At 43.2% G+C, this 25537-nt stretch overlaps 1 protein-coding gene across 2 annotated transcripts; it reads right to left on the bottom strand.

The window, feature by feature from the left end:
• Positions 1-1150: 1150 nt before the first annotated feature.
• LAP3 (leucine aminopeptidase 3) lies at positions 1151-25230 on the bottom strand. 2 transcript variants are annotated; one of them, XM_010860198.1, is made up of 14 exons: positions 25057-25230; positions 22718-22833; positions 21358-21412; positions 20794-20899; positions 19225-19384; positions 17596-17760; positions 14903-15061; positions 10461-10585; positions 9235-9323; positions 8277-8379; positions 4010-4089; positions 2161-2270; positions 1945-2010; positions 1640-1709 (listed from the first exon to the last, which is right to left on the bottom strand). In XM_010860198.1, coding segments are annotated over exons 1-14 (1437 nt in total). In that variant the 5' UTR covers positions 25159-25230; the 3' UTR covers positions 1640-1708. The 2 variants fall into 2 exon arrangements, with proteins under 2 accessions (XP_010858499.1, XP_010858500.1); XM_010860197.1 differs by lacking the exon at positions 1945-2010 and having other exon boundaries at positions 1151-1709.
• Positions 25231-25537: the final 307 nt, after the last annotated feature.

Genomic DNA, 25537 nt, shown 5'->3' with positions numbered 1-25537 from the left:
ATTTGATGAGTTTGAACTGTGGTTGCTCCCTTGGACAGCAAGATCAAACCAGTCAATCCTAAAGGAAATTAACCCTGAATATTCACTGGCAGATCTGATGCCGAAGCTCCAATACTTGGCCACCTGATGCGATGAGCCAACTCATTAGAAAAGACCCTGATGTTGGAGAAGATTGAAGACAGAAGAGGGTAACAGGATGAGATGGTTGGATGGCATCATTGACTCAACAGACATGAATTTGAGCAAATTCTGACTGAACAACAACCAGCATCCATTTACATATCAAGTTTTTAAAATACTGAGTTCAGTTCAGTTGTTCAGTCGTGTCCGACTCTTTGCGACCCTATGAATCGCAGCACGCCAGGCCGCCCTGTCCATCACCATCTCCCGGACTTCACTCAAACTCATGTCCATCGAGTTGGTGATGCCATCCAGCCATCTCATCCTCTGTCATCCCTTTCTCCTCCTGTCCCCAATCCTTCCCATCATTAGAGTCTTTTCCAATGAGTCAGCTCTTCGCATGAGGTGGCCAAAGTACTGGAGTTCCAGCTTCAGCATCAGTCCTTCCAGTGAACACCCAGGACTGATCTCCTTTAGAATGGACTGGTTGGATCTCCTTGCAGTCCAAGGGACTTTCAAGATTCTCAAAATGACTCCAATTAGCTTTCTTCTAAATCTGCACAAATGGAATTTTGATTGGTTGAAGTTCCAGATGGTGGAAGTAGTCTACCCATTGACAGTTTCTTTTATGGCCCTCTTATTTCAATTATTTCAAATAAATTCCCCATCCATTCAAGTCCCGGAAGTGAAAGCAAGCATTACAGTGAAACAATTAAGAATGCCAGCTCTGGAGGCAGACTGTCTGGACTTAAATTTCTGCTGTCCCACTTACTAGCTTGGTGACGTCACTGGCACGTTACTAACCCTCTCTTGTGTCTCATTTTCCTCCTCTGTAATGTGGGGGTAATGGTACCTGCCTCACAAATTCATCACTAAGTGCCCCAAAGTTATTAACATTGAGAAAATACATTTTTCATCATTTCCCAATTTAATTACTTAGTTTATGTAACACAGCCAGAAGAGACAAATTATATTAATAGCATCACTGGGTTTTATAGTAATAAAAGTGAATATGAGAGCCACACCAGAGAGCACCAAAAGTTGGATTTATTGTTTCTGACAATCGCACAGCAACTTTTAGTTTGTTCATATTCTCAGCATCACAAATCGGAAGTACACTTTTGCTTCTCAATTAAAAACATATACTCTGAAAAGTGATTAGATAGCTTTTAAAAATCATCATTTTATAGACTATCTTAAAAATCTTTGCCAAGATACTAGCTTTACCTTTATAAATCTCTGCATAAAATGAAAAATCAAGGCATACAAATTTCATTTCGTTCTGTTTTTAAATACCATCTTTTGTTTCCCTTAAAAGATTTTTATCTATTCATTCAAAAGTATTTTGAAATTCCACTGCCCATTTAAGACAGAATGAAGGCATTTTAGAGCATCTGAACTAAGCACTGTCTTGACTGAACCGAAACAGGAATTCAATCAGGGTCCTCGTGGGCCTCCCAGCCATGCCTTTGCGAAGATAAGGAACCTCATCTTTGTTGGTCATCACACCTGCTATGTCTAAATGTGCCCACTTAGGATGAGTCACAAATTCTTTCAGGAATGCTGCAGCTGTACACGCTCCTGCAGATCTGAAGAGAAAGACAAAAATCAACATCTAACCCCATTAAATACACACTGAATGTTCTATTAAGATCCTCCATTCTTGCTAAGTGACTTCTATGACTAGAGAGCAAAGTCAAGCCAATGAGACCTTTAAAGAAGTTAACCCAGAAATCGATACCTATCTTTAGACACAGCTTTAAGCATAAAGGATAAATTCTTTTTCTTGTGGTAATGACCATACTGTCCATCTCCTTCCCTTACCATTTGCTTAAAATGACCTGTAGATTTGAAAATGCAAAAACCAGTTGAGAACCAGTTGGGAAACACCTTGAAAATAAAAGACAGAAATTAGTGCTTATGAGCACTACATTGAAAAGAAACTGGATACCTAAACCTTTGTGAAAGATTAAAACTGAAAATGCTCATTTTGGCAAATAATGATTGTAAAAATGTACTTTTATAGTTTATTTTACATACCTATATTTTCCAATGTTATTAACATCAGCAAGTTGGCAATCTATAACCTGTCTTGTGTAATGTTCAAAGAGAGGCATCCTCCAGACACGGTCTCCTGTTTCAATGCTGGCCTAGAGAACAAATAGGTATGATAGTTGGCAGAATAGATGAAGCAGGTTCTGACCTATTACTCTAAAACATGACAAATACAACAGATTCCAGAATTATTTTAATTAATTAAAAAGCTTAAGAATTATAGAAGAAGCCAGGAATGCTATAGAACAGTCCTACAAAATTGTAGGGCATTTGCTGAAATTATCAAACTAATATTATGGGTCTCAGTTTAAATGAATAAGCTGGTATCCTGTAGTGCAGACAGGCTTTGCTGGTTTGATTAGGGTGAACTAGTCTTCATGATGTTTGTGGCCGTGGTGTGCCTAGAACTATACTACTAAAGGCCAGATACTAAGATAAAGTGACCTCATTAATTCATGTCATTTACACACTCATTCATTCATCCATCCATCCATCCATCATCTGCTGAACTGCTAAACACCAACAGGGGTTGGGGATCTAAAGATACTTAATATCTGAGTCATCAAAGAGCCTAAAGGCTAGTAGGAGAAATGGGTAAAGGTTGTCGTGATAAACTGTGGTCAACGGAAAGAGCCAAAAGTGAAAAGTCAGGAAGCAGCAATGTAAGCTGTTATTTTGAGACTCCAGAATAACTAACAGAAGAATCCACCAAGGGTTGAAAGTGACTACCTCCAGGAAGAGAGGGTGTAGGCTGTATAAACTGCTGACTGTTATTTCAATGTTTATGATACAGAAGGACAATGTGTGCCTGGTACAGAGGAGGGGAGAGGCCCCACATACTACCTGGAAGGAGACAACAGGGCTGAGTTTCTCTCAGAGGCTGGAGAAGATAGAGAGGGGCTTCACAAATGGCAAGATGACAGAAGTGAAAGGGAAGCAGTTTAAAAGAGAAGTTTAGGACCTTAAACCACATCAAGAATGTATTCAGGAACCTTTTGTATTTGTCCCTGCTGGTATACAGTAAGCTCCCATTAATTGTTGAAAGAATGAGGTGCCAGATGGAGTTGTTTCATAGCCAAGTGGATGCTCAGGGCCTGGGGCTTAGGATAGACAGCAGCCAGAGAGGTGCCAGCTGAAGCCACGGGAATAGACGGGATTCCCGATGAACACTGTGCAGAGTAAGAGCGTGAGGTCCAGAACGGAAGTCAACCAAAGGGCCAAGCAAAGGAAAAATCTGGCCAAGGAGGCTGAAACAGAAGTCATCAAGAAAGGAAACCAGAAGAGAAGACTACTGTGGAAGCCAAGAGCAGGGTGTCACCAAGAGGCCAGAGGTACACACTGCCTCTGGACAAGCTAAGGGAGGCTAACAGAGTGGTGTCACTGGGGAAAGCTGATGGCAGTGAAGAGTGTGGGGGTAGTGATGGGAAACTGCTGTGAAAGGGCTGGGTGGAGGTACAGAGCACAGCAGCAGAAACTGTCGTCCTCACTGTCCAGTAAGGAACCTGAGCAAGCCCTATTTACATACCCTCCTATTTGACTCATGTCATGTGTTCATTAAAAGGCCATTCCTTCTTTTACAAAGCTATCCTCATACCCTTTTCTACATCAGGGATATTTTTAAGTCATGTTCACTTCATTCTGAGCAGAAATGTGGCATCATATTTATCATTTTTAAATATTTATAGAAAAGCACATTGAATCAAGTTTATGGAATCATTTCGAAGACAATTCTACAACATAAAAATCCCTGTAACTCAGGGTTGAAGAAATACAGCATTCTAAGGCTAGAGGAATGAAATCACCTCCATAATTCAGGTGTTTCTGTTATTCTTACCTCAAATAGTTTGTTCCACAGCCAAGAAGAGTTGGTAAAGACCCCAGTGGCACCAGATCCCAAAGCTATGTCCATGGCACCTGCAAGACACAGCCCTTCAGGTCAGCATCCGGTCTCTCCTGGCAAGATGGGTTTCTCTACTGCTATGCAGGCCAAAACTTTAGCCTTTAACACTATTTTAATGTCTCCCTCATTTTCAAAAAAGATGATGTTGGCAAATCCTTACTGTATATATTTACTAGCTTTTTAGTTTCTCAAGTTAGAATCACCTTCAATTATTAAGGAAAATGCAAAAAAGCAAACATCAAATATCACCAATTATCTCATCCCAGGTATAACCATTACATATTTTTAATATTTCTTTCCAAATTTCTTCTAAACTAAAAGCAAAAACCCATAACTAAGACCACACTGTACATGTCCAAGTACATGTTCTTACTCTTATGTTTTAAATGTTTATTCTTCTTTTATAAACAAATTCATTAGAAGTATTCTTAATGATTTTACAAGTCCACTACGTAGAGGTACTGGCCTACCTCATTTTATTACACTCCATTTTACTGTAATTTGAAGATGCTGCATTTTTCACACATTGAAGGTTTGTGGCAATCCTATGTCAAGTAAGCCTATCAGAGCCATTTTCCTAAACCATTTGTTCACTTTGTGTCTCTGTCACATTTTGGTAATTCCTGCAATATTTGGAACTTTTTCATTTATTTGTTACTGTGATCTGTGATCAGTGTTCTTTGACCTTACCACTGTGACTCACAGAAGGTTTAAAAGATGGTTAATTAGCATTTTTCAGCAATAAAGTATTTTTGAATTAAGATATGTACATTGTATTTTTAGACATTATGCTACTGCAAACATAACAGTGACCCATATGTAAAAGCCCGTGATTCTGCATGACATTTGGGCAACTCTGTTTGGGTCATTTGTTCCTTGGGCTTTTGTTACTCTACCTCCCAATTATCTCTCAAACCTATCCATTTCCCTTCACCATGGCTACCACCATCATCTACCACTGGACTATGGTAATAGTTTTAAAAAAAAATGTACTGTCAAAAACTTCAAATATACACAAAGCCAAGAGAATAATATAATGGACATACAAGGACCCATTAACCATCATCAATGAGTATCAAATCATGGGCAAACTGGTTTCACCTGCACTCCTATATGCAACAGGTAATACTGAGGTCAAACACACTCATTCTTAACACACACACTTACACATCTACAGTCAATAACCACACACTGCTCACCAGCCCACCTGGCCTGCCAACCTCTCCTTGGTCCCTTTCCCTTGTGGTTGGGACACTGTTGGCCAAGGACCCTTTCGCAGAGCAAACTATCTCATAGTCCCCACTCATAGCTTCCTGCTGCACTTGGCTGCAGACTAAATCCCGCAACGTGCCAAGGCCAGCAGGGGACTGGTGCCTACCAGGACGTGGGTCCCAAGTGTCTTGACCCCACCACACTCTGTTCCTCTCTGTCCTGTTCATCACCGCCCCCACACCCCAACCTTGAGGGGTGCCTTCTGTAGGATGTTCTTCCTTCCTTCCTCCACCCGGTGATGCCTCCTCCTTCAGACTCCAGCTCAAGCAGCACTTCTCACAGTGCCTGACTTCCTGTACCAGTCAAATTCCCAGATACACAGGCTCTCATGAACTCCTTTTAACTTGGCTCCTCTATGCTGGTCAGTGTGATGATCCGCTGACGGCCACTGTCCAAGGGATGCGGGCCTCACCTCTGTATGTCCCACCTCCATATTCCCAGCCATTCACAGGAATTAAACAGGGGCCAACTGAGTCAATAACTATTCATGACACCTACGACATCCCAGATACTATGGTGGGTGCTGGTTACTCACTGCCTGTGGTCTGTCTATATGACTGGGTGGGATACATGTTCAGTTACACATACACACTCATGAATACTTTACTTTTCAAGTTAGTGACCTTTTCTGTATTTATTCACTTGTCCTTAAAACATTCCTATCAACTCCACAAGAACCTTGCATCAGTGTTTGAATTTCTCAGAGAGAAGATAAGCACTGGCCACAAACAAGAATGTGATCTGATATCCTCTCTTAAAGGAAGAGAAAATGGGAGACATAAATATTTAATGTGATCCAACAGGGACCATGGCGCTAGAGATGATTTCATTACATATCTCAGAAAACAATTACTTTCTACACAATCACAGAACTAGTACCACCATCAATTTCAGAAGTACCATTGTTGGGGGCATACTTCCCATTTTCTTTTACAAGGCACTTTTGAAGCTGTATTAAACACTAACTCTTCCGTGTTACCAAAATTTGTCAGAGTATGGAAGAAACATCAAAGCTCCAAGGAAGGTGCTGAAGTTACCACTCTCATTCCATCCTAAGCACAGGCATTAAGAAAACGAGAGGTACCATGATTGAATGGCACCCACTGAGCAGCCACTGCTCCTACAGTCTGCTACAGGCCCGCTCTTTAAAGGTCAATAACATCAGTCCAGCGTGTGCCAAGCCAGGCACAACCACCTGTATCATCTCATTTAATGTACACAGGCAACCCCCGCCCCCAGCCCCTGCCAATGAGGTGCTATTATACCACTTTTACAGATGAGACCACTTAGACACTATCAAAGTCACATGCTCTTAAGAGGCAGCACAAATTTTAAAATGAGGTCTTCTCCTTCTAAAAGCTTACGTTCTTTTTCCTGCTAGGAACTCTGGTTGGAAACGTTCTCACCCTCTCCTTTAAGTACCAGCTCCTAGAACTCAAAAGGGACTCAATCAGTATTTGGGGAACTAAAGCGAATCATCAAGACCCTTCAGTGAGGACAATGGCCGGGGTGACCTGAAGGCTCACCTATGAGGCTGCCCTTGGTAATCTAGATCCAACTTTCACACCCTCTCATACCCCCAAGCTTGGGGAAAAAAAGGATGGGGGGGGGGCGCGGGGAGGCACTGTGACTCCTCATTTACAGAAAGAGTACTACCACCCACCTCAGCATTGCACATCAAACACCAGCCCTAGAACCTCCGTTGTTCAGCTTAAAGTGTTTACTAAACTGAACAGAGACAGAAGACCATAAAAATACTATAACACCAACTTAAAAAAAAAGGAGTCTTTAGCAGATGAATCTATGGACTATTGTTAGAATCACATACAAAAGAAGTATGAACTGATTTTCTGTTAAAGGCTCATATGACCAGAAGAATTAAAATCAAAAGGTGAAAATGATCTGAATTTTAATCTTAAAAGAGCTAGAGACACAATGAATCCCTAAAGTAAACTGCTGGATGAAAGATTATGAACATTGAGCTTTTGCAATAAGGTAATGACCACTGTCATCCCTTTAGATATTTATCGCTACCCCATAGAGCTGATGGTCTAGCCTGTCGCATGCCAGCACTGTATTAAAAGAGGCTTTTCAGAAACTCCTTCCAATCTTCAAAACTCTGAGAGGTAAACAGACTTGTCCCCATGTACTGATGTTTGAGGGTGTCAGGGAACCAGCCCAAGGTTGGTGGACTAGGAAGTAGCACATCTGGGAGCCACCCCCATGTTGGCCTTCAAGTCAACATGCTTCACACAACAAACACATTACACGGCCCCATCTCTGATACATGACCCTGCCACTCCCACCCCTCACCCCAGTGTTTTTATTTCTGTATAAACTCAAATACAAAAGTTCAGAAAACACTCCGGCGCGTCAGATACATCTTTTGCACCTCATGGACTGTGGCCTGCCAGGTTCCTTGGTCCATGGCACTTCCCAGGCAAGAATACTGGAGTGGGTTACCACTTCCTTCTCCAGGGGATCTTCCTGACCCAGGGATAGAACCTGAGTCTCCTGCTTTGGCAGGCGATTCTTTACCACTGAGCTACTTGGGTAGCCCATCATGATTAATAAAAGCAACCACTGATTTGGGAACTTATCACTAATCTTTTCTGAGCTGTATCAAATGGCAACCATAACAGAAAACATTGCTTTGTATCATTTTTAGCTGTCACTGTGGATGGGCTGATCTGATCCACTTGTTATTTCTTTTTTTTAAAGTATAGCCTGGGATGTTTCGAAACCACTAAACCTAAGATTCAAAGCAGTTTACAACTGCAGAATAATTCTTTTGGTGAAAGATCTTTGAATACAAATGGAGCTCGCCAGATTTCAGCAAAATAATGAATGCCCTAAGTACAATGTGTGCACTCGAAGGCAACAAATGAGACTTTCTTCAAACAAAAGCAGGAAAAGCACACTGTCTGACCTGTCAGGGTGGCGGCATTAATGATGACCTTTGGGTTAAAAGTGTGAGCGTAGCAGAGCGCATCGGCCAGGATAAGTCTCCCCTCAGCATCGGTGTTATCCACCTGCAAAGAGGAAGGTCAAAAGACTAAAAGGATAAGATGATACAAACAATGAATACAAAATCTAGACACTCAGAGCAGTGTTCAGTTTAGAAGTATAAAAACGCTGCTGTGATGTTTGTCATCAATTATAAAAAATATACTACCATTAAAATAGGAATATATTTACTCTGAAGAGCAAATATAATTTAATAATCCCTGTATCAGAGCTGATGACCGAATGCTGATGACTTTGGAGGCTGAAATAAAGAGAAGTGTCTAGTTCACATTACCATTAAGTTTATAACAGGAGGGGGAAAATGTCAAGATTTTCAAAAACAAAAAGGTGAAAGAGTTGAAGAAAGATACACTAAAGCAGCAGCCTGGATCTCCAGACCGGAGAACTCTTGCAACTGCAGCAACTTCAGCTATATTAGATATAATATATTTCGTCTTTTAAATACGCTTAGTCATTATGTGTAGTAGTGCATGCATGCATATGCCCAGCAGAGGATCTGCTGCCACATCCCCAGATGCAGTGCTCACGATGCAGGACTTGTTTTCTTCTCAAACACTTTGCTAAATGGAAAAAGTTACCACATCAAAGGTGTATCCAGAAAACAGCCTGTACTTTTCCCACTTTGGCCTGCTCTGCAGGGCTGGCTGCAAACTCATAAGCTGTGTGTATAGCATACAGAAAGTAGGGGGAACAGTAAGGTAGGGAAAACAATCTTAAAATTCCCATAAAGAAATACGTTTGACTACACGAAAAGCTACTCATAATAAAGGTACTGCCCTTCCCTAAATGGGGCCCGCACTCTGCACCCATTCAAGGCAAGGAACAGCAGAACTCGGAGGCTGTGTCATCCACCTACAAACCTGTATGGTCTTCCCGTTCCTGGCTCTAACAACATCCCCAGGCTTGTTGGCCTTCCCACTGGGCATATTTTCACAAAGAGGAGCCAAACCTGTTTTTTTAAAAAAAAAAAAGAATACATGAAGGAACATGGAGTGTGCTATGTCCAAATATGCCACCCATGGGACCAAGGTCACAGCAGACCCTCAACAGATGCCAGTCACAGACATCATCTTGACTAAATATTTGAGTTTAGCATCACCAATGACTCAGGTGGCATTACATGCACCAGTGACAGGAAGCACACATCACTCTTTCCAAAGAAGTCTAATTCTATCACGAAGAAATAACCCAAACAAATCCAAATCATAGAATATCACAAGATAAGCTTGAACCTTTAAAAACTTCCAAGAAAGGGGCAAAAAAGGGGGTGGGGCGGGACTAGGTTTGGAGTAAAGAAAATTAAAGGGACATGATGACTACATGCAAGGGGTGATCCTTGAGTGGCTCCAAGATTTCAAAACCAAATAGAAAGAAATAAATGCTTGTGTATACAACACACACATAAAACTAACATTTTCTGGACAACTGGGCAGTTTGAATTTGGTTACTGTATCAATCCCTGGGAATGATAATGGTATTATCATTACACAGAATGTCTCTGTTCTTAGGAAATACAAGCAGAAGTATGCAGGGGTGACATATCATGATGTCTGTGACTTGTCAGACAGACCTGGATGACAGTCCAACTTTCTCATGCAATGGAGGTGACACTGGGCAAGCCAATTCAATCTTAGTCCCGACCTCCACATCCCCCTCTGACACATGACAAACCTCCAGCATTGTGTCTGGCATTCTGAACTACAAAAATCACTGCTGCAAATGGAGGATTTTTTCTGTCCCAAGCACTTTTTCTGCATGTCAAGGCGTTTAATCGGCTGCAACCCTATGAGATAATCACTACCCTACTTATCGGGCATTTTCCGTTGGAGTAAACTGCAAACTTGACATTATGTGCCCCTGACTGCTAACCACATTTTGCAGAAGTAAAACAATCAATTCTAGTTACTGCCCATAATGCAGAATACATTTAACTCTGCCAGTTAAGACAACACTTAGCTAAACAGAGCTTCTGCCTGATGAAAACCATTTAACTTGATCTTTTCAGATTACAGGAAACCGTGTTTGTTGTCTCCATTCTACCACTTGACTGGATTCTAGAAGCTCTCCAAGACAGCTGCCCACACACCTACGATGTTGATGGGCAGGTCGAGCTTGGCAGCAGACACGATGGCTGAACAGATAGTGGCAGCTCCTCCCATGTCGGCCCTCATGAGGTCCATGTTTGCAGCAGCCTTGATGGAGATGCCACCACTGGGGGGAAAGGACAATGTACCATGTTAAGTGCAAACGAGGGGGCTAGAAGCACTCTCAAAAAGTGTGGGGTGAACTACCTCATACAAGCACCAAGAAATTTCCAAATTGAGAATCTGAATGATTTCACCATTTAAAAAGATAATATTATGGTTTTTATAAAAGACACAAAGTAATTCCAGAAATACGGGGGGTTGGGGGGGGTATCTTGGTTCATTTTATTTCTATCTGAATGAAATGTTAGCACTGCCACTGGAAACATTACTACATCATACAGTCAATGCTGCTTAAATCCTGTCTGAGCTCTGGACACTCATGTAGATTTGTCTTTACAGCAAATTATATGAATTGATCAACTTATTGAACCTGAAGGTCACAAGCTGTTAGGGAAAAACAGACAAGTTCACAGAAGACTGGTAGGATCCCCTTTCAACTCCTAGGAAGACACAGGAGAAACTGGTTTTGACAGTCCCAAGGTACACCAGATCTTGCAGATAGCAAAATACAACCCACAGGCACAGGAAGACACTAGCCTAAAGCCTTAAGACAGTGCCTAAACACAGGGGCAGAGAAAGGCTTCAATCCACAAGAAACCCAGGCCACTGCCCCAGCAGACTTCTGGAACCAACAAGGGACTTCTCTGCTGCTGGTTTATAAGAACCCAGGGTGACCTGCTTCACAGGCTGGGCAAGGAGGCAGGGGCTCTGACTTTGAGCTCTAATTGGATTCTGCTGCTGACTTGCCCTGCTGAGAGAGAGTCAACTCCTTGCTCTGACATCTGCTCACCTTAGAAATCAGGCCCTAATTCTCACTCACCTCCAAAATACTTGATAGTTAGATGGTTGTCATTTATACACCTAGAATTGAAGATTATCCATTGGCTCAGAATAAGAAAAGTACATTCCTGGTCCAAGAAGTCCAGAGATAACCCCATGAGGGCAAGGGGAGCACACTGATCCTTCTATCTATTTTTAGGCTGCTTCCACTCAGGGAGTTCCACTCTTACATACAGGACTATCGTTCTGAATAACCACCAGTTATCTTTGCTTACTTTTTAGATTCCCCTCCAATCCACCCATTTTTTTTCTCCTACATCCATCCTAGTTGAGGCTCCCACCATCAATGATTCAGATGCTTGCCCAGCTCCTATATATCCAAGTGTCCTACAGCAGCCTTGCCCCTTCACTTTATTACCCATACAACTAAGAAATGTTTACAAACAGATGGAAAAAAAAAGATAAGCAGAAGAACCTCAAATGCTTTTTAGAAGTATATACAAAAATTCAAAATAGATCACAGCCTTAAAGCCTAAAACCTTAAGACTTACTGAAGAACACAAGTACTTGGCATAGACAATAATTTCTTATATACGGCAAAAAAAAGTATAAACTATAAAATTAAAAGTTGCAAACTATACCTCACTGCAAATAAAAACTGCTCTTCAAAAGACACCACTGTAAAGGATATATGTCTGGAATATATATTTTAAAAAACATATAACTCAGTAAGACAAACACTCTTGTAAGTGTTTTGCCAAGGGCAAAGACTTGAAGAGATACTTCACTAAAGAAGATGTACCAACGGCTAATCAGCACATTTTAAAAATGTTAAACATCATTAGTTAGAGAAATGCAAAGTAAACCTCAAAGAAATACTACTATACACTCCCTGAGTGACTAGAACTAGAAAGACGGACTCCATGAAATGCTGGGGAGGACAGGGAACAACTAGAACCTTGTACACTGGTGGTAGGAATGCAAAATGGTATAATCACCTTGGAAAAGTTTGGTAGTTTCTTGTAAAATTAAACATGTAGTTATTATACAACTCAGCCCTCCTCTCCTAGGTATTTAACTAAGAGGAAGACAAACATCCACACAAAGCCTTACAGATGATGCTGGCTTTTATAATTAATAACTCCAAACTGGGACAACCCAAATTTCCCTCAACAACGATTGGATAAACAAATGCTGGTATTTCCCTACAATGGAATATGACCAACAACATGGTTAAATCTCAAAGATAATATGCTGAGAAAGAGGCTGGTCTTTTTATTAAAAGAGTCCCTGTAAATGAATTTCTAGAAGAGGCAAAAGTAACCTACAATAACAGAAAGATGACCAGTCATCTGAGGTGGGGGTGAGAAAGGGGATGAGTGCAAAAGAGCACGCTCCAAAATTCCCAGGGGAGTTTTTGGGGCCTTGGAGAAATGTTTTATTTTCGTGATAGAGGTGGTTGTTGCAGGGGTGCACACATTTGTTAAGCTCACTATGCTGAACACTTAATGGGTGAAAACTGAACACTCAATAAGTGAACTTTACTGTAAATATATATATTTCTAATGTCATTCTTTCCCTCTGCTAGACACCCTTCAGTTACTTTCAACTGTTCAAAGTCCAAAATCTAACCAGATCCAGAACAACCCAGTTTCTGCCAACGTCTCCAGCTGTGCCTTGACCCCTGCCCCAGTCATGTGCTATCGTGGCCGCCCTGGCATTTTTTTCAGTACTAGGAATTTCCCCTCTTTCTTCCCATCCGCAGCCTTCACCTGGCTCTTTCCCTGACCTACTCCCCACAGAACTAACTCCCTTATCCTTCACATCTTAAGCTAAAAATGTCACTTCTTCTAGGAAGCTTCTCTAAACCAAAAAGACTAGGTTGAGCACCCTTGCTAAATATCCCCATAACAAAAAGTTGAAATACAGATTTAAGTGAACAAACAACTTCACCCTGAGCATAAAAGTTTTGCATTGACATTACCCCGATGATAGTATAAAACTGTCACAATTAGCAAGACATTTAAGAACAACTTTCATTATCTAATTTTTATTTGCTGTAATGTTTCTTTTTATTTCATTTTTGGCTGTGCCATGGGGCTTGTGGGATCTTAGTTCCCTGACCAGGGGCTGAACCTGGGTCCCAGCAGTGAAAGCACTGAGTTCTAACCACTGGACCACCAGAGAATTCTCTGCTGTAGTGTTTTATAAAACACACTTTAATACAACAGTATATGCACATGATATATATAAATATGCATATTTTTCAATAGTATGAGCTCAAATCTTTTACTGATGGGCCAAATAATGATCATTTGGAGACCAATGCTTTAAATGAGAGGAAGTGAACCAATGAAAGGAAAACACAGGAGGCACTGCAGTCTGCTAGTATACGGAAGACCACTCTGGCGGTCAGATCTGCCCAGGACACAGGCATCACAGTACCTAGAAACTCTCTTGTAAGGGCAGGATTCATTCACATTTCAGATGGAGTTCTTGAATGGGTACAAAAATGTACTAGGGGACATCAACATTTTATAGATCTTTAGCAGCATTTTCTAAAGCAGTTTCTATGGACCATGATTTCCTGAGATACAAGTTCTCTTCAAAAGGAAATTTAGATGTTAATTATATTTCAATTAAAAACAAAAAAGATTTAGAAAACGCTGTGTTCTATACCCCCAAGAAGTACTATAGTTGAAACAAAATAAAAAACTTATTCGTTTTATCTAACCTAGACTTTTAATCAAGTTATCTTTTTCAAGTCTCACATTTAATTAGCATCCCAGAAACCAGTATTCAGTAGCAAATGCTTTCCATGGGAAATACTGACTCAGACCATCTTTTCCAACTCAGTTTCTCCCTGGTTGAAATAGCCAGAGTGAGCTTCCATTTCTAAGGAACACTTATGGTTTAAGGCAGGGATCCTCACCCTCAGGGATCTAATGCTTCATAAGCTAAGGTGGAGCTGATGTAATAATAAAATACTCAATAAATGTAATGCTCTTGAGTCATCCCAAAACCATCTCCCACCCCCCAGCCCCCCAGTCTGTGTCTTCCATGCAATCGGTCCCTGGTGCCAAAAAGGTTGGGGTCTGCTGGTTTAAGGAGATTAATGAAAGCCAGACTGGTCAGCAAAAAATGTGAGCTGAAGTAAGCAAAGGGAAGACAGCATGATCCACACAGCTGCCTCACCTTATCCACCTGGAAATTTTAACATCCCCATAAAAGAATCAAAATGTATGGCAGTATTAGTTATAGAGCTTTCAAAAAATCATTTAACCTAAGTCATGATTGCCTCACCTGCAGAACATCCACAACGCCTAGCTCCTGGGGTAAGATCAGGGCTAATATATGTAAAATGCCCTAATACAGCCTCTGACACACAGTGTGCATTTTATAAGTGGTGACCTAATACATTTAAAGTAACACATAAGATCTGACCAAACACCATACTTCTGAAGCAAATCACACACCAAATAATACAACTACATACAAAGCATTCACCAAAATACAAAGCATGGATACAATAAATAAGTACCTGTCAAAGGTAATCCCCTTCCCAACAAACACCAAGGGAGGTTCACTTGCATTGGGACTGCCTTTGTAGTGAATTTCCAGGAAGACTGGAGGCTCTTCGGACCCTTTGGCCACACTTAGAAATGATCCCATTTCCTGTTCCTCAATCCAAGACTTGGGTCTACAAGGCAGGAAATGAAAAATGTAAATACACATTGCTCTATTTCAATAACTTAGAATAAACTCATCTGTGTGTAAAAAACAGTGTAACACACAAGCTCTTAAAATATATACACATTAAGTTCTGAAAATATATACATGTTAATGCTTCAATTATCACCTCCTATCTGCTTTCTGTATATTCCTGGGTCAGTCACTTGATTCTGAATCTGTTTCCTCATCTACAAAATAAGATTAATGACACCTCCTTCAAAAGATTAGCTGTAGAAAAGACATCTCCATCAAAAGATTACTTGTAGAATTATAGAAGAATTCACGTATGGTATGTAATATGATGTCAGGTAACACTGTATAGTCAAAGGCTAGGGGCACAAAAGGGCTTTGTATTGATTTCTGGCCACAGTAATTAGGCCAAGGGAAGACTTCTACCCTCCTACAGACAGACCAGAAACAACGTCATTCGAGGAATGCTCCTCTGGCACCTGCCTAGCCAGAGGAACTAAGCAGGTGAATGAAATTGTTGAAACTATTAAACTAGAACTTCATCATAGAGAGATGGCCACCCAACTTCAGAGAGAAAAGAATATAAAAATGGAAGGTATGACAATTAAAAGAAACTCACTTCAAAAGAAGCGAGGCTGTATAATGTGGGCATTTTTAATCACAAACCTAGTGCTTGATGTTTTACTAAAGTCCTGCCCTTCTGGAAGTACAGTCTGTACCTCTTTGATTTATACCCACCTAACGCTAGAGTGAGTTTGATGCAGCTGCCTCAATTTAATAGGTTACATTCTCCCCACCTGACCTGCCCCATCTCTGGCTGAGTTTCCTTTGCTCCACCTCAAGCCCTGTGGTTTCCCAAGGCCACTGCATAGGTGCTTCTGCCCTGCTCTCTCGTCTGTTCACCTCCCTGAACTGCTCAGGCACCATTTTTGTTGGCAAACCTTTTCAACTCTTCCACAATTCTCCCCAGCTCTCTGCTCTTGCAGCACCCTCTATACCATTTCCCTTCCCATTCCTTCCTGCAAAGCCCTCAGCTGTCTGAGGACAAGAACCACCCCCATCTTTGTATGCCAAGTTCCAGGCATACAAGGGGTGCTGTTACTGAAGACATGTGGCCACATGGCCACGATCTGCTGACAAAACGTAGCTCTGGTGTCTCCTTAAATAAAACAAGGAACAGTCTTCACCAAGACACCTTTTTAGAGACTAAACATTGCCACAAAATACACAGCAACCATCCCAGAAATTTTATCAAGCTCCAATACTGCATTTTCTATAGACGGCACATTTTCTTTATCTAGATCACAGAAGTTTCCCTGAAAAAAACATGAATTCTAATCACAATTAAATAGTGATGAATCCTTTTAAATGTAAACACTCTTGATTAGCAACTATGATAGTAAACGATTCTTTAGGTGAAGCAAATATCTGTCAAGTTGCTTTCATTATAAATCCCCAAATACTTAGACTTGGTTTGCTTAAGATTAGGGGGAGTTCCCAAGGATGGCAGAAAGCCTAGAGGTGCAGCCTTTTAGGTTCAACAGCAAGGCTGCTGACAACAAACCTCAGGACAGCCAGGCAACACCAGCTCTGGTATCTGATCTAGCTAAGGGAATCTACCAGGCAGATTCTCATTCCATGCTAGGAGGGTATGCTATGTTATTCACTTATGTCAAAAAAGAGAAAAGACAGAAAGAATTCACCAAAACTAAACACAATATGTACACTCCTCAAAAAGGTAATAGAGTTACAATTCGATCCAATAGTTCAATTCCTAGGTACATGCCCAATAGATATGAAAACATATGTCCACACAAAACCTTGTACACAAATGCTCACAGCAGCATTATTTGCAGTCCAAAAAGTATGTGCTATGCTTAGTCACTCAACTCTTTTGCAACCCCATGGACTGCAGCCCGCCAGGCTCCTCTGTCCATGGGGATTCTCCAGGCAAAAATACTGGAGTGGGTTGCCAGGTCCTCCCCCAGGGGATCTTCCCAACCCAGGGATCAAACCCAGGTCTCCTGCATTGCAGGCAGATTCTTTACCATCTGGGCCACCAGGGAAGTCCATCCAAAAAGTATAAACACCCCAAATGTCTATGAACTGATGGCTGAGGGAAAAGGGAAATGAGGAGTGGGTACAAGATTCTTTTTTCAGGGTAATGAAAATGTTCTAAAATTGATTGTGGTGACGGCAGCACAACTCTGTAAATATACTAGAGATTACGGAATTGTATATTTTACATGAGTGAATAGCATGTTATATGAATTATATTTCAATAAAACTGTTACAAAACACATACAAAATGTAGTGTGACGTCACAACACTGTCAAAAGCAGGCAAGATATGACAGAAATAAATCTCAAACTGAAGAACCCTTACCCCTTCTTGTGTGTGCCTGCCAGAGGGTCACTTTACCTCTCTGGTCTCAGGTTAATTCTCTGAATGGTGAGAGAGCTGAATTTTAGGATCTCTGAAGCTCCATCTGGCTCTAGCATCATATGAGTCTATGGTATAATCCTGAATTACCTGATGAAGACGTCTGTTTTAATACTAGCACTTTTGAGATTCTCCTCAACAATTTCGGCAAATTTGGTTGGCGTCATCTCGTTGGCAGGTGTCTCCATCAAGCGGCGTGCCAGGTTCTGCCCAGAAGCAAAGAGGACGCCTCTCTGCCAGGCCTCCTGGTCCTCACTGGCAGAAGAAAACACAAGGTCACCGTCAGACAGCCTCTCAGAACACTGACCACAGCCTGCAAGGAGGGCTCTTACTGAAGACAAACAAAAAGTGATGGATAGAGGGGGCCCAAATATATTCTTTGTAGGGCTCTTACTGAAGACAAACGAAAAGTGATGGATAGAGGGGGCCCAAATATATTCTTTGTAATCTGAACCAGGGAGGCAGCTGTTATGGTTTATAAAGAGCTGGAGAGACTTCCCTGGTGGGTCCAGGGGTTGAGACCATGAGTCTCCACTGCAGGGGGTGCGGGTTTGATCCCTGGTCAGGGAACTAAGGCCTGGCATGCTTCATGGCATGGCCAAAAACAAAAATAAAAGCCAGAAAACATGACCCCCACTGAGCCGAGTGAGAGGAGACCTAGAATCCCCTTCTGTATGAAAAAAGGGGTTGGCCTGATGGACTTCTGAAGCCCTCAATCTGCTCCCCAATCTGACAGCAGATGTGTTCACAGAAAGGCCTGAGGGACTGCAGAATGAGCTCCCCCTGGTCAGTCCTGCCGGAGAACTGCCAGCTTCCTGCCTTCTCCCTGCCTGGCTTGGGACCCTGAACTCCGACCTGCTGGAAATCAGGGTTGGCTTCACAAAACAAAGGACGTGGGCCAACTTTCCAGGACCCTGGCTATTCTTGTGCACCACAAGAATTAACACACGTGGTGTGGGGATGGACAAAACAACACTCATTGCTTACAGAGTTCACCATGTGCCACACACTTGATGGGTTTTGCCTTTTGATCATAAAAGTCACATGAGATCTGATTCACAACTCTACTCAACCAAAGAGGAAAATGATTTCTGTCACTTCATTTTGGTCACCCAACCAGAAAGTGAGAGCTGGCTTCAAAGCCAGGCTGACGGGTCGCAGGGCCCTCATTTTCACTCACTATATCACAGGTGCCAACAAGACCCCCATTGTCCCCCGCCACGTCTCCTGAGGGTCTCACACTGTCTGCTCCTGAACCCAGAACAGGGCTGGAGTATAAGTGGTGCTCAAAAAATGTGCCCAAAGCTGAGTCTCCCACTAGACTAGGAGGGCAGGGACGGGATCCCAGCATCTGCTTATTTCTGGCCTTTAGCACAGAGCCTGCAGGTGCTAGGTAGATGGAAATGATCTGCATTAAAACCTTCTGGGACCCTTCTGTCGTCTTGTTCTATCCCTCCTCAGGAGGCCAACCAGGAATAGTTTCCTAGGAACCAGCAAGCACGGAGAAGGGATCTAGAGAGTCGGAGGGAAACACACACAGGAGCAGCCAGGAGCAGAAAAGAGGCAGAGTCATCATACTCCTAAACTGACTAGGGCCATGAGAGAGCCACAGACAAGCCACGAGGCAGTGCCGGCCGCTGAAAGGCAGGCAGCTCATGTCCAGGAGGCCATGCCATCAGCACCCAGGGAATGGACCTGGTCCTCGTTTCGTGCCATCACCTTCCATGGAGCTTGGCTGACACCACCACCTTCCTTTTCTGCTTCAGGTCATCGTACTCATAGAGCCCGAGCACCGCTCCTTCCGCAGCCGCCTGGGCATCTCCGCAGGGGTCCACCTCCACCGACGGGATCTCCAGGTCCTGAATCTGTCTGCACCCGGCTTCACAGGGCAGAGGAACCAGAAAACCAGAGTCAGTCAGGGACCCCTCAGAGGGCAGAAGGCAGAGACTTAGGGTGGGGTCCTGAGAAAACATCAAGATTGGGGTTCAAATCCCGGCCCTGACACTGATCTTTCTGAGCTTTCACTTCTTCCCTTTCCATACAGTGAGGACATGCACACACCTCACATAGTAGTGGGAGGACAGAATGATGGATAAATGATTGGTCTACCTCACATGGTAGTGGGGGGAAAGAATGATGGATTAAATGATTGGTCTACCCTGGTGGCTCAGAGGGTAAAGTGTCTGCAATGCAGGAGACCCGGGTTCAGTCCCTGGGTTGGGAAGATCCCCTGGAGAAGGAAATGGCAATCCACTCCAGTACTATTGCCTGGAAAATCCCATGGACAGAGGAGCCTGGTAGGCTACAGGCCATGGGGTCGCAAAGAGTCGGACACGACGGAGCGACTTCACTTTCACTTCACCTCACGTGGTAGTGGGAGGAAAGAATGATGGATTAAATGACGGTCTCACTCACAAGGAAGTGAACGCTATTACTAATACCACTTCTGAAACACTAGGGTTCCCTGAGGAAGCGTCCCAGTCACTAGAAGCTTGCCGTATTAAAAATGAGAGAGCAGTGATGACACTGCAATTATATCCAAGGAACTGAGCAAAGTCCATTATTAACACAGCGTTTATTAAGATCGAGTCAGCAAAATGCCCCAAATAAAAGTTATGAAATAATCACCCAACATGAACTTTGAAAGTAAATTTAACAAGCACATATGATATACGTGGGGTCACAGCACAATCCAGCTAATGATTCCCGCCTCAGCGACGGTGTTCTAAGCTTCTTTAACCACAGTCTCCTCGATGAAGGCCTCATCCTGCCACTCAGCCCTGACAGGACCCAAAGGCACCTACTCCAACTCTTCAAACTGTCCATGTGGCAAACTGGGACAGGCACACACCTCTGTAACTAGTCATAAATAAGCACTTTGTACTTTGCAGCCATTTTCTCTGATGTGTAAATAGTTACGACTCCATGTGATTTAAAAGTGGGGCAACACCACGGATACATTACAAAAAAAGAAAAAAACAATCTACCCACCAGGACTTTCTGGCTAAAAAAGAGTTCTAAGGCCAACACTGCAAGAGGGAACAAATGGTACTGAAACCCTAGACACAAGCTAAAGAAATATAAAAATGAAATTCCATAACCTAACCTTCTATATCTAAAGTAAGGCCAAGCATACTGGCTAAGGAAAACTGAGTATTTGTTGAGAGTTATTTGTATGAATGTGGGAAGGATAATGATGGTAAGAGGACAAAAAGAGCTGAGATTGATAATCTTACAGAGTGACCCTTAGGAATCTTTAACAACAGTAAACTTCAAAAGTTAAAGAACCTGCAACAGCAGCTCTGATGTTTTCTTTGCCTTCATGCCAGTTCTCCTGTTCATCAATTCCAGCCGTCTTTTTGCCAAGGCCAACCACCACCACGCTAGGGAAGTCCTGTTTCAAAAAATACAAAGTCAGCCACTTTGATCTTTAAAGCATCCATTTCTAGCATGAAATGGTATATGACCTTTCACACAACCACCTTAACCTCCACACAGGACAAAACTCCCCAAGAAATTTGGTTGTTTTAATTTTTTTAAGCCCTGACATCTTGGTAAAGTTTTATAACTGTGTGTTGGAAAGGCTGAGTGACGACGATCCTGCAAATGTCTGCTTCTGTAAGACAGGGCTACTGAACCAAGAAAGCCTACAGACTGAGGAATATGAGATGCAGTACTTTTCGACAGCAGTTTGCCTCTTGACAATTTAACCAATGCTTGTGGCTTAATACTGGGATAAAACTCATTCATAATCCAACACACAATTTTCTGTATAATGGTACAGCCAAAGTACTAGGCACATATAAGTGTTCACTGAGGGTCTGCCAAATAAACCTTATCTTCATCTCATACCTCATGTAGACCATAAAAGGTTCGGGTTTTGCCTGCCTTCAGGGGTGGTCCAGATCTGAAACAAAAAGAAATAGTTGTGTTAAAAAATATAGTTTGCTCTGTCCCCTTGTGAAGTGACATAAACCAACTGTATTATTACAGTGGTCTGATGCTTCTGCAAATTTGCTACTTATGTTATCAAAAGCAGAACTCTCTCAGAAATCTCTCAGATTTCTCAGATGCAGTAATTCTAGCTCAAAAACTTCCAGATTAGATTTAATGCACTTATTTTAAAACAATGATAGAAAGCAGTGCCATGGGTGGGTAATGCAGAGAAGACTGAGCACTGGATGGAGGCTGACCTCAATCTTAAATCTAATAAAAGATGTAAGACACCAACCTAAGTGGCTGACTTGACTGCACTGTGTTTAGCTTGGAGGATTTTTGTGATTTATCTACAGATGGGATACCAGGCAATTTCCAAACAAAGCAGCTGGCAATACACAATTATAGCCTGAGAACTGGATGCACTGGTACCATGCAGTCAGGAAGGCCAGGCTGTTCTGTACTCCAACAGGTTAGCTTTTGGATTAATGAATTAATCAAAGCACTTCAGGGAGCTGTCGAAGGGTAAAGGATTGGTAATTGACAGGGGATGCAAATTCTGTCATCCAATAGTTAGACAATTATTCTAATTATTAGGCTACATCTATCAGATACTAATAGGTTATCTCTAATTCAAATAATATGCAGTTGCAGTGGCCTACGTTGACAACTGTTTCTGTTAAATTGCGGCCCATAGCTGAGAAGGAGTTGAAATGCAAACCTTTTCCTACCTTCCCCATTCCCTGACTAATCCAAGAGAAGTTAGAATCTCAGGCCCACACCAGATTTACTGAACTGGAATGTGCATTCTAACTACACCCCCAGGCGATTCACGTGTCCTTTAACATCTGAGAAGCCCTTGAAATTCAAAGCTTATGATGCAGCCTCCTGAGGCTATCTGATCTAGCCCAGAACAGGCTATTCCCCCCAAGTGAAGAGGAGTTAAAGAGGTAGAGACTTTGGAAGGAAGCAGGTGGGAGGTGGGGTGGGGAGAAAAGAACTGAAGCCAGGAGGGTAGGCTGAGGAAATCTGGTACTTTCCAGATCCTTCTGGGTCAGCCTCTCACAATACCCTGGTGATTGGGTTGAAGTAGCCTGATTTCCCAGAACTGTGAACCACAAAGTACCAATATACAATCAACAGACACTTACTTTCACTTTCACCAAGAATATCCTGGCCAGTGTATTTCTGTGCATTTTCCTCCACCAGAACACAAAAGACATTCTCTTTCACTTTCAGGCATTAAAAAAACTGAAATCCAAAGATGAATACGTACATGTTCAAAATTTCTCTCAGCTTTCCAGACACCAATTTATTAAAATTCTCTCCTGCACTTGTAAACTGAGGCTCATCTTCTTCTTTTTCTTTGCTATAGATTCCTAAAACAAGGCCCTGAGAAAAAGAGAAAAAAGGTGTATATGAGTAGAGTAGATCCCAGACAGGGACTCAAGGGATCCCAAATTCCAGAAAAAGCTAATCATTTCAACCAAACCATGTCCCCCTCAGGGACAAAAGAACAAGGCCAAAAAAGCAGCAGGTGCTGAGCAGTCAACTACACTCATATCCTGCCTATGTGTTTCAAACTCCTGCTAACACAAGAGCCAAATTACTACCTGTCCTGGTCTTAATGGTCCCTCTCAAGAGCTTTCACAACACAGAGGGCTTTTCCTTCACTTTCTGCAGAAACAGCTCTCTGATCTCTCCCCCTTTCCATCCAAAAGCTGGCCATAAAATTTCCCATGAGAAAGTTTCTTTCCTTGTACCAGCAAGAGAACATTCTTATCATCAGGGACTGATAAGATTTGGGAGCCAATACCAAAAGGGACCTGTACAAAAAACCTACTAAAATAACCCTCATCCTCCCTTAGTTTCCCCCACATATTTCCTAGTCCCTGTCTCTCAACTGACTGCCCCTAGGCTCCTTTGCCTAATCACATTCCCACAATTTCTCATTCTCTGTTTATAAAGGTATATAAGCTTTGGGGCCTATAGGCTTCTTCCGGTCTTCTCCCTTTTGAAGACTGGACACATAAAAATATGAAGTAAAACTTGTATGCCTTTCTCTTGTTAATATAATCTGTTTTAGGTCCATTTCATTCTTAGTCTCAGCCCTAGAATCTAGGTGAGTAGAAGTAAGTTTTCCCTCCTTTACAACCTTCAAATGCAAAAATGTGCAATATTCTGGGATACTATCTCGATAAAGCCAAGGGCTGCACTTGCTGATACTAACAAGTTCTCTGGCCAACTCATAGGCTGGAAGAGAGGAAAAGGATGCACCTTCACTGGGAGGGTCAGGGACATACAACATTCTCTCAGCACTTAGTGGCTTATCCTTCATCTCCTTGAGCCCCAGACTCCAAACACCTGAAACAAGGAAGTAAACCTAGGAATCACTGTTTACCTCTGCACAGCAATTTATGACTTTAAAAATGTGCTCTGACTTAGGGCACCTTTGTAAGGTGGAAAGAACATGTAGTCTTCCCACTTGACAGATAAGGAAACCGAAATCTGGTCTGATATACTAGCCTGGGGGCAACAGAACTGGCCAAGAATCCAGATGCCTTCCCTCACTGTCCTCTGTGCTTTCTACAAAATCACACTGGTACTTAGACAAAATCATGTCTTGTCTTATTTAAAAAAAAAAAAAAAAGGCTTCCTCTGTGTTGGTAACCTTCCCAGGTTCTAACTTTCCTAAGGCTGCCAACTGCCTGGGGTTCCAGGGAACCAAGTAGGGAACTGATCAGACAGAACACACAGGTTACCTGAGCAGGATGTATTTCCATAGTACTGAAAAGAACTGGGGACAGACCTCTGGTCCCTCAGCCACCCTGAACTCAAGCCCTATCCAGAATACTTCTAGCCAGGGACAGTCCTGCTGGCTCTCAAGCCTGACTCCCACGCGTGTGCTCCTCCCACGGAGCCGTTTCCCCTTTCCAGATCCCCCTACGACCAAATTTTAGTGACCTTCACAATGGGGTTTCTTCTGCAGGACACTTCTTTTAATCTCACGAACAGACGGATCTCCCTGCAAAGCCCTTTTCCCTAGAGAAACGTTATTTTTCTCTAGAAACCCTTCCACGTAATTTACTCCCGGAGGACCTGTGTTTTCCTGATCTTCACCTTCAGCAGAGGAGAGAGGTCCTGGTATGGAACCCGAGGCCAGTGACTATCTGACTCTAGGGCATTTCACTTCACCAATACTTGGGCATCCTCCTAGCTGAGGTGGGAACAATCCTGGCGCCGTCATTCCGCGAGTTACTGGGAGGACTGAACAAAATCGCAAAATAAGGGCACGGTACAGAGTTGGAGCTCAGGTAACGGTAGCTATCTATGGCTATCAATCTCTCGTGCTCAGAGTTCGGATCCTAGCACTTTCAAGCAAAAGAAGGAAGAGCGCATCCCCCGCACTAGCCTAGTAGAATACTGGGGGGTCTGCAGCCTCGCGCAGCCGGCTGCCAAAGCCGAGCTCGGCAAAAGCAAGGTATTTTCTCTTTAGTCGATGTCTGCGACTTGGCTCAGAAGCCCGGGACACCGCGGCCTCGCCCCGCCCCCAAGTCCCCGTCGCCCGTGGGCACGACTCTCGCGGCGGCCCCGGGGCGAGCCGCTGCCTCTCACCTTCGTCATGTCTGCAGCGGCTGGACCGGGTGCCCACAAACGCTTCACGCTCAGATGTCGGACGGCGACTCGCGCGGCAGCCGGAAGAGGCAGCAAGAACATCTTTTTGGCTCGGCCCCCCGTACCGCCCTCCACCGAGCACGTGGCGACGGGAAGGCGGGCGCGCTCCTAGAAGCCCGGCTTTGGGGGACGGCCTGCGCGCGCCTAGGGGTGGGGCAGGTGCCAAGGGGCGTGGCGTGCGTACGCCAGGGGCGCGGCGGGAGGGCGTCAGTGGGCGGGGTTGTCGGGTGAGGGCCAACGCGCTAGCGGACGAGTACGCGTGCGTCCAAGGGGCGGGGCGGGCCGGGTCGACTGGGTGGTGCTGAGATAGAAGCGAGACGGTAGCAGGCGCTTAGGGGCCAGCCCTTTCTGACTGAGGCGAAGAGGCGGGGCTCTTGGGGGAGCGCGCAAGAGAGGGGCGGAGTCGCGGTTGTGCTGTACA

Source organism: Bison bison, unplaced genomic scaffold, assembly GCF_000754665.1.
Source record: "Bison bison bison isolate TAMUID 2011002044 unplaced genomic scaffold, Bison_UMD1.0 scf7180017864464, whole genome shotgun sequence".
Classification (NCBI taxonomy): Eukaryota; Metazoa; Chordata; class Mammalia; order Artiodactyla; family Bovidae; genus Bison; species Bison bison.
This window is presented reverse-complemented; position numbering and strand designations above follow the sequence as displayed.